We start from the raw sequence: 10,274 nt of genomic DNA, 5'->3' as shown, positions 1-10,274 counted from the left end.
TGCTCTCAGAATCCTGTAATGTTTAGTAATGGAAACTTCATTTTGACCCAAACATCAGTCTGATATGATGCCAGACCCTTACTAATTTGTTACTGATGTTGACATCCCTGAAAAACACACGCAGGAAAAGGCCCCTGATTATGCAATAATTGTGTCAGAGGCCATGATTTAGGAAACTGTTATGCTGTGCTTTGTGTACTCCCTGTTACTTTACCTCAAAGTGTAGGTCATACTCTATTTTACATTTAAACAGAGGATTTGGATATTTGGCAATAATGTTGAGTTTGTGGGAATTAAATGGTCATATAGTTTAATAGCCAGAACTAACTAGAATGTGAGTCTATCAAACGCATATCATTGTTATATCATATATTATGATCCTAAATTGCACCAAGATTATGATTCTCCATTTCTATACCCACCCAGCATTATTTATCTATCATCTTCATACCCTACCCCAGCATGCTCTGATTCATATTCTTGAATGTGTGTACTAATTCCCACACCATCATGTCGCCTGCTTTTGAGGTCTGTGCACGCAATGGATGGAAGATCTGTGTCTCAGATCGTATACGCCTCAATAGGCACCAATGTCTCTTACAGCCACACATATATTCAAGTTGTTGGCCTCAAGATTGGAAATGTCCTGGTATCCTTGACCCTCTCTGGGGAAACCTCTCTTATCAGGTCCCATATGCATTTAGTTAGAGACAATACATGCCCATGTAACCATATAAACTTACCACAGACAATGTTTGGGCTTCTAAGGACACCTATGCCTTGGGCAACTGTCCCTTTTAGCCCTGTGGTAAAGATAGTCTCGAGTAATATAGAAGGCTTAAGGGGGACTGTTGTCATTACAGCATTTAGGATAACTACATTTATGAAATAGACATCCCTCCAGCTTGTACTTTTTTATTGTCATTGAGTGTAATTATTTTGGAGATTCAGCAAAAAAGATGAGTTGAACTGAAATCATCAACATTATCTGATCAACTGCTTGTCCTAAAGTTCTTTGAGACTGTGTATATAATTTTATGTTAGATTGCAAGTAAGACACAGACAGATGCAAGGCAATGAATGGCCACAGTATTCTTGAACAATAGAACAATTTATTTTAATGTGAATATACTGAAATAAAAAAATTCTACTTGTTATCTTGAAATGAAAGCTTGGTAACCTGTGCAGGTTAATATAGTAAAAGACCATACTGACATTGCACGTCATGGTTTGTTAAATTATGTTATTCCTATTTTTGCCTAACCACATTTTTCTATGCTTACAGTGTGTGTGTATGTGTGTGTGTGTGTGTGTGTGTGTGTGTGTGTGAGGGGTATGTTCCACTATTGTGTAACTTCTGTCTCTATTCCTGGATATTCTTCTTAACTTGGCTGCATTCCTGACACGTAATTAAAAAAAAAGTCTTGGCAAGCTGAATGATTCCAGCAGCTTATATACTTCAGAGTCTGCAAGATTTTTCCATTCTTGGGTAGGCTCCGACAGAGGTTGCTGCAAAGAAATCTCAAGCAAGAAAGAAAGGAAATCTGCAACAAAAACTAGACATGAAAACTTTATTTAAGTTTTGTGTTGTAGTGATTTTAGCTGTGCTTGTACAGGGATATCCACAGATTCAGAAAAAACCCCAGCGCTTAGGAGGCTGGCAAGACATAAAGGAAGATGACAAGTATCTTCAGAAGGCACTAGAGTTTGCGACAACTCAGTTCAATGCAGAAAGTAACAGTAACGAGTACATCACAAGAGTCGACAGGGTGATCTGGGCCAAAAGACAGGTAACTGACCAAATCACTTCCAACAATTATATAGCATATTTTAATTATTTATAACTTACGGTAAGTAGTTTAGTGTAATTATTTACTACATTATTAACATTAGTGATTTAAAAAGTAAAAAAACTAACATAAAATGCTGCCTGTTTACAACATCAATATATTAGATACTTGAAAGTCTACAAGTAGTTATCTAGCTGTTGGGCATCTACAACATCTTTGATGTTCAAACAGCCAGAGGTGCAGTCATTTTCTTTTGGAGTAGTGGTTATCTTTTGCCATAAAAATGATCTTATTTATTTGATAATAGACTACTAATAAAATGTATACTGTATTTGGAAAAATATTCTTTAGTGAAACACAGGCTCAAAACTTCTGTTTTGCAGTTTTAACTCTTATTTCTGCATTTGGCATCACTGTTTCTCCTAGTGTAAAGTATTCCAGTAATATGTATGTGTATTTATTTTGTACATTTTGCCAAAACCACATGTGCATAGTCTTCAAAATGGAAGGCAAAGTCTTGTGATCTTTACTCCAGCTGTTTTGTATCCGCTGTGGATGTGAATATATTTGTAGAGCAGTTTGAAGTTACCCTAAACCTGCTTATTTTCCTTATGACTACTTTGTAAGGAAGACTTGGAACAGAAATGAGCAGAAAACTTTAAAAACGTAAAAAAAGGTAACATGACTTGCTGAAAATAAGACAAAATAATAATCGGTTGCAATGTTTAAGAAACTCATGATACAATGATTTTGAAGGGAAAGAGCACATCTGCAGCTTAATGAGCATAACTCTTTATGTTAGCCTTTTTAATACGGGACTAATAAGTGTTCTCTAGCACCTACATATTCAGTAAATATATCCCATTTTTTTATGCATAGGAGCTTAACTTCTCCAGGATGATTTTTCAGATGGATAATCATTTGTAACCAACCATGCTGATAAAAACAATGGCTAATTTACTTAACTATAAAGTTAATTTTAAAAGTAAACATTATAGCACACCACTTCCACACCACTATTTAACTCTAACTGTAATAGGTAGGTCACTGCCTGGGAATCCGTTAAGAAGAGGAAGATTGAGTGCTCAACCTTTGTACATGGAATATGTGTTTTCTACTCATGTCACAGCTTTATTAGCACCCTTTCATAGTTTTTATTAAAAAAAAAAATGTTACATGCCAAAAAAGATTTTGCATGAAAAGGATGCTTTGTTTTTTCAAGGTGGTGGCTGGCATGAAGTATCGAATACATGTTGAAGTTTTTGTCAGCACCTGCGGTCAGTCAGACTATACTCCAGAAAGCTGCCAAGATACCGCACCCCAGGTAAGATCTTATGAATTTATGATGCAGTAGTGCAATGCTTGATTGATGTTAATTATAAATTCAGATTTAATACGGTTAATTGCATATAAATTGTATAGATGTTGCATTTGGTATGTCTAAGGTTAACACAATAAATGAGCTGCATTATGGTGAAAATAATAATCTGTCTGTATCCTCCCAACAAGTCAAACAAGATATTGGGCCACAAATGATCCACAGAAGAGCGGGTGTTTTGAAGATTTATTAGCCCCATGCAGCTGCAGAAACTGTGACCCCTATAGCATACTCACACGTCGCTACAGTTCTGGTTTTTTTTTGCCAGTCCAGCCAGTTGGGGAGAAACTCTGATCCCCTATGACATGTGGCCACCCTGCAACACTTTGAAGCTGAGCTTCGCAAGGTGGCCTTTTCTATAAGGTTGACCACACTCTGACTCTCTGCACCTCTAGCCCAGACTCTGCCCACTACCAGTGCGTGCCTTGCTTCTCCTTGCCTCCTGTCATACCCCTCAACCTGAAACATTGGAAGGTATACCAACGAATATTCCATGGAATATAACTCAGATCTCTGCCTCTTCTGAGGAACTGGGTTTGTGTAGAGGCAAGGCTCACATTGCATTGGGGTAGGGCTAGCCACACTAGGGACAGAGTTAGCCGCAGACAGCTTTAAATGGGAGTGGAGGAGGCAGGGAGTGGATAAGAAGTATGCATGGTAAAACACTGCTCTCTTGTATAGAAAAACAACAAGAAACTGATCCAGGGAAGGAAGACATCACCTTTAACCTCCAGCTCAAAGAAGGAGAGTTCCTAGGTGTACCCCTATAGTTAGTACACTGCAACTTGCCTATCTTACATTTAGCATCTTAGGCATTTGAAACCTGACATCTACACATTCTATGCGTTGCAGGTCAGTCTGACAACTCTGCCCAGCAGCATGTAGAACTGATACACTGCAATACATTTCAGTGTGTGAAGTCTTACAGCTGGGCAGCATTTCTCAGACTGAAAAGCAGCATTCAGAATTAACAAGAGTCAGGTTTCAAATGGCGAAGGTGTCAAAACTAACCTATTTACTCAAACAATAACTGATTTCAACAACCCGGCTGAAATAAAATATGTAATTTTTTGTGGTCAAATCAGACTCCCAATATAACACAATGAAAAATCTTTGAATTTTTTTTTTTTACACAGAAAAAAGTATGTACCTTTGAAGTTCTCACAGTTCCTTGGATGGACACTACTGAGCTGAAACGCAAAACCTGCATGTGAAGTCATTGAGGATTTGCATTAATGTTTACTCATTTCCTAAGAATAATCAAATGTTCCACTTTTTAATAAAATACTATTATTGTTATTTTGACCAACATTTTATTGGATTTTAAAGTGACAGAGAAGTCACTTTAACCAAAGCGTTAACAATTACTGGAGAAAAATGAAATCTTTGCAAATTTTACGACATGTTCAAGTATATTTTAAATTAATAATTTGTCAATGTACCAACTCAATGCAGAAAAAGCACTAAGATTGAAAATACGATGAGCGCTGTACTGTAACTAGATAGGTCCCTTTATTCTAGTATGTCTGATACTAGGAATAAAGCCTTCACTGTAAAAAAGACAAAAATAATAAAAATACATTTCATTGATGAATGGCTCAGTGTGACACTTCATATGATCTCCCAAACATATTGCAAAAATTAAGAAATATAGACACACATTTTAGAAAAAAATATGAATACCAAATATACTAATGTTTCAGATGATAAATAATTACAGTTTTACGAAAATTAGACTGGATACTTGAACCGGTGACAAAGACTCCTGCGATGAATCAGTGGGTTTTGAGGATCCAGGGTGTAAATTGTCCAAATATGTAGTTTTAACAAGTTGAAAACACTTCACGCCCAGGAAGGGCACTGCTATAGCAGTGATTGGCCATTTTGGCCTCTAGATGGCGACAATAGCATATTCTTTGCAAGAAAACTCCCATATTAAATCAGGCTAGCATATACAGTCTTTATATGAGGTCATATTTGCCTATTTTTAGGAGGGACCTAAATCTTTCTTTCTTCTACCGATGTCCCTCCTGGTCTACATAAACAATGAAAGATGTGCTTATAAACTAAATTCTAAATGCCTTACTCATATAATACAGTCATACATATATAACTTTTAGTAGGTAACAAAGAACAAAGCTACATAAACAGCCTTGCTAAAGCTCTGCCCTTAGCCACAGATCCTAGATTTGAAATGCATTTGAATAATAATTTGATCACCATTTATTCTATTTATCAATCTTAGTATGATAAATTAGTATTGCAGAATGCATAATTCATAAAAACTGTTCACATTTTTTAGTATGATGAATTAGTATTGCAGAATACATAATTCATAAAAACTGTCCAAAATTTCAACAAAAGAAAATCCTAGCTTTCCGTCATTGTGTTTATTGTGGATTTCAAAGTGCAATTTTTACTCAATCCTTGTTTATATACAGGATTGTTCAGAGTTGGAAACAATGTTTGTGAAGAAGCTTATGGAAGCTTTAGACATGGGGCTTAACATTTCTAACAGCAAAAGGGACACTTATTTCCGGGAGAGTTAAAGTGTGGCTAGGGGGCAAGGTTCTACCAAAACCTATGACTTACTAATGAGAGTTCTATGGCATCTAGAGAAAGAATAATGTTACCTACTAACATAATGTAATTTCCAGTTGTTCTATAGATATTATTGTAATTTTTTAGGGGTGCAAAATACTGTGATACACTTATACCCAGCAAACATTGTGCCGCTACAAAAAAGGGGGAGATTGGAGCTCAAACAAAGGGAGAGTTGGTAGGAGAGTTTACAGGAAATACGGTAATACTGCTGCAGTAACAGCTTGGTTGCTTGGCTTGGCAGTTAAATCAGTGACGTTTCGCCTATGTCTCCTCACTGAGTTTTGCATTTCACAGGGCCAACTCATCGATTCCTACTGGAGAAACCTGCCAGTGTTGGTCCTTTAAAATAAATAGTGAAGTGAGAGAGTAAAGTAAATCTTTCTTACATTAAATAAAAGCACAAATCTTAGGGGTTCTGTGGACTTCAAGTTTATTTGTATTTTTGTATTAAAATTGAGGTTGGGAGGCTGTTCAACATATCCATCACCTCCTCAGTAAAGTAAATCATCCTTACATTAAGTAAGACTTCATTACATTAAATAAAAGTACAAACCTCAAGGTTTCTGTGGACCTTAGCCAGGGGCGTACCTAGAGTATTTGGCACCCGGGGCCGATCCTATATGTGGCACCCCCCAGCAAAAAAATAATGTTGGCAAGAATTTATTTCACAAATTTGTAAACTGGAAAAATATAGAAACCTGACAAAAATAAATTACTGACTTAAATAAATAACATTTACTGAACAGATATGGTATAGCGAAACTCCCATCACTATAAACTGAGCCAGGCATTGATGGTAGTGCAGCATAACCCCTGTCAGTACGCTAACCCAGACATTGACGTTTTAGGCCGCTGCCCTTAAAACAGCCTGCCTGTGCCACCGCTGCCCTTAAAACAGCCTGCCTGTGCCACCGCTGCCCCTAAAGCAGCTTGCCTGTGCCACCGCTGCCCCTAAAGCAGCCTGCCTGTGCCACCGCTGCCCCTAAAACAGACTGCATGTACCACTGTTGTCCCTGAAGCAGCACGCCTGTGCCACCGCTGCCCCTGAAATAGCCAGCCTGTGCCACCGCTGCCCCTAAAGCAGCCTGCCTGTGCCACCGCTGCCCCTGAAGCAGCCTGCCAGTGCCACCGCTGCCCCTGAAGCAGCCTGAAGCAGCCTGCCTGCGCCACTGCTGCCCCTGAAGCAGCCTGCTTGTGCCACCTCTGCCCCTGAAGCAGTCTGCCTGTGACAACTCTGCCCCTTTAGCTACCTGCCTGTGCCACCTCTGCCCCCCAAGTTCAAATCTTAGAGGCTCTGTGGACCTCAACGCTTTTCTGCTGGGAGGTTGTTTCACATACATTAAGAAAGACTTTATTACATTAAAGAAAAGTACAAATCCCAGGGGTCCTGTGGACCTCAAGTTCTCCTGCTGGGAGTCTGTTCACACATATACACCACCTTCTTATTGAAGTAAGTCTTCCTTACATTAAGTAAAACTTTATTACTTTAAATGTCAAGAGGAGCATAATTAATATGCAAAATACCATTAACCATTTCAGTGTCTGTAAGGAAAGCTGTGCATTAATTTACCTCTGCTTGTACTACATGCCCCCCCACTTTCCTCTGTTATTTAAACCTATTAAGTTTCCCAATAAAAAGCACCCCCCCCGAACTGAAAGTGCAGGAAACTGAATTTGTTGCGTGAAAATAAACTGTCGGAAATGATTGTGGGCCCCCAGCACAAGTTCAGGCATGGCTTAAGGCAAGCTTGAGATTGAACCATTGGAGCACAGGTTCAGGTTCTTTGCCATTTATGCAGTTATCATTAGCCTGGTTTATTTGGTTAAAGTAATAAACAGCTTTGTAATTATTGTTGTTATTTAGTTGGTCAATGGTGGGCTACAGGGTAAGGGTTAATACACAGTCATGTGTTTGCCTTATGCATTTCCAGTATGGGTATATCTGTATTTATTTGCAATCTTGCCACTCTCTTCTCTGGCTCCTTGCTTTAATTAAGGTATTATGTGCCATTCTTTTAGGTAAATTCTAAAAATCGCAATTGATATAAAAAATACCTTATATTACATCTTATCTAATCCTGTAAACACACTTACACAGAGAAAATGTTGTAAATGTGTCTGGTTTCAAATTTGTGGTATCTCAAAGTTTTATTTCAAGAAAAAATTCTATACTGTTGAAAAGGAATTTCTAAACAGGCAATAAAAGAGTAAGTTATACAGTACTGCAATGTTCTTAAATCATTCATAATGCTTAGCTCTTAAATACTAATTTGATAGAAAATTTGCAGATAAAACATTATAAGTATCCATGCAGTGTAGGGTCTTCCTAAAAGTAATTTTTATAATGCATACTTTAGCTGTTGTATATCTCTTTTTGACTTATATAGCAACTAGGTTGTGGCAAAGAACAAAATGCCCATATTAAGTTCAGCCATTATGATTTATCTAGTAGCAAAAATAAATTTAAAAATATTTTATTAGTTCTATTAGCTATTAATTAGTTTGTGGTTTATAGACCTGAATGTCTTCATACTAAATCAAGAAGGGCTTCATTCAGATAACATTATTTTGATCATATCATATTTTTATTTGAAAAATACTTTACTCATCTATAAAAGCTTATGCAAAAACCTGCTGAATGTCCTGAGTTTAGAAATGTTTTTTATGTTTTTTGCTTTTTTTTTGGAAGCGTATTGTTATTTCAAAACTGGTCATACTGCCGCCGTGTCCTATGTGGGACATCTTTGAAGCCGGTCAGTTAAATGTACCCCATCAAGCCATATATGTTGAAAACTAGACGCCTCAGGGTATTTCAAATGCTAGTACTTTTTTTTTAAAATGTTTTACTATTTTCATGCACTAATTCTACTACCAGCCTTTGTTAAACTTTCTGGTAGTGTTTGTGCTTTTTTCTTTCACACAGGTATGCATTTACAGCTCCTGTTATAGGTTACTGTCAAACAACACTGCAATATGTGTTCAGCAATATGGATGGGTTTGTTGGGTTGTTTGTGGGATAAAAGGCCACATTTGGGATTTGTGCGATTCAATTTTTCAACTTGGAATTATGTCCTATCTAAAACTAGACACCCTAAGGTATTTCAAGTGCTAATATTTTAACCATTTTCATGCATTTTACCACCAACCTTTCTTAAAGTTTGCAGTAGTATTTTTTTTGTGTGTTTTTTTTTTACACATTCTACTTAAGGTATGTATTCACAGTTGGTGATATGTGTCACTGCCAAACAACACTGACTACTGTGATACCACCCATGGGTTTGTCAGGTGGTTTGGGGGATAATAGGCAACATTTGAGGCTTGCACAATTTAGTTTTTCAAATTGTGCCCCCACAGTCTAGAGAGATCCTCTTGGGAACATTTTAAATTTTTAAAGGGAACTGCCATCCCTCATGGAGTTTGTGACTCGCTCTCTGGGTTGGGTTTACGGTGTCACTGAATGCCTCAATGTCTAGGAATTTCAGCAACGCCATTTAAGTTTAAAGAGGAAGTCAGCGCACGTTGACACTCTGTGGAGCGAATAGGCTGGGCCCTTGCTCCAGATTTCGGTGTTGTTAAATGGCTCAACATTGTGGCATTGCAGCAACACTGTTTGAGAGAAGAAAGATCTAAAATTACTTTCTACACCTGTTTAAACAGATGACGTGCCAGACACGTCGATTGTCACTAATGGGATGTTTTTCCTTGACCTGCCTGGCTGGCCACAAGTTCCCAATAATGAGAACACTGCAATAATTGTATGAGTGGCAGACATTTACACTGCTGTTTTCAAAGTAATTGGAACCACTCATCTATGCAGTCAGAACTCTATGAATAGACTGGATTAATGCTTTTCAGTATTGTAATTTCTGTTACAAACAACAAAAATCTGTACTCTGTTTCATAGGAAAAAGGCAATTCTCAATGATATGATAGAATGATTTCATCTTTTCTGGCTATATAGATATGTAAATTAAAATCTATAAAATCTTTATTCAGTGGCTTGAATTATTATCAGTTATTTAACGCCCCATTGTAATTCTGAGGTCTAAAATTCAGTACTAGTGAATTTGAGAGCTGAAGCTTGACAAGTTATATGTTATTTGCATAATAACATTCTGTCCCAAAATAGAAGAAAGACATATCTGTAATAGCAATGAAGGTTGGGGTGCTGAGAGATAGTAAATGTCTTGCATAATTGAGTCCTTAATAACCTTTTAACACTTTTGTCAAATAATTCAAATTCAGAATGCATTCCTTGCCTGCAACTCTGCCTAACAAACTGAAAGATTTAATTGAACAGAAATAAAAAAAACACCTTCCCATCTAAAAAATTAATTATATCCTCTGGCAAATGAAAGACTGAGAACACAATTCTGTTACACATTTGTAATATTAAACTAAAATTAATATAATTAAAGAAAAACTGTTGAACACCATTCATAGTTTTTAATTATTTAACAGATGTACTGCTTCTGGCTATAATTGATCCTATTTGGCTTGAA

At 37.1% G+C, this 10,274-nt stretch overlaps 1 protein-coding gene across 1 annotated transcript; it reads left to right on the top strand.

Moving 5' to 3' along the window:
- The first annotated feature begins 510 nt into the window (after positions 1 to 510).
- LOC149303315 (cystatin-like) lies at positions 511 to 4,382 on the top strand. The gene is made up of 4 exons (XM_089481431.1): positions 511 to 568; positions 1,594 to 1,790; positions 3,013 to 3,114; positions 4,305 to 4,382. The coding sequence occupies exons 1-4, from the start codon at positions 511 to 513 to the stop codon at positions 4,380 to 4,382; spliced, it is 435 nt and encodes a 144-aa protein (XP_089337557.1).
- Positions 4,383 to 10,274: the final 5,892 nt, after the last annotated feature.

The sequence above is a fragment of the Sceloporus occidentalis genome, unplaced genomic scaffold, assembly GCF_023333645.1.
Source record: "Sceloporus occidentalis isolate IW3139 unplaced genomic scaffold, rSceOcc1.0.p SCAF_15, whole genome shotgun sequence".
Taxonomy (NCBI): Eukaryota; Metazoa; Chordata; class Lepidosauria; order Squamata; family Phrynosomatidae; genus Sceloporus; species Sceloporus occidentalis.
Note: the sequence above shows the minus strand (reverse complement) of the source record. Positions and strands in the feature narration are given on the sequence as shown.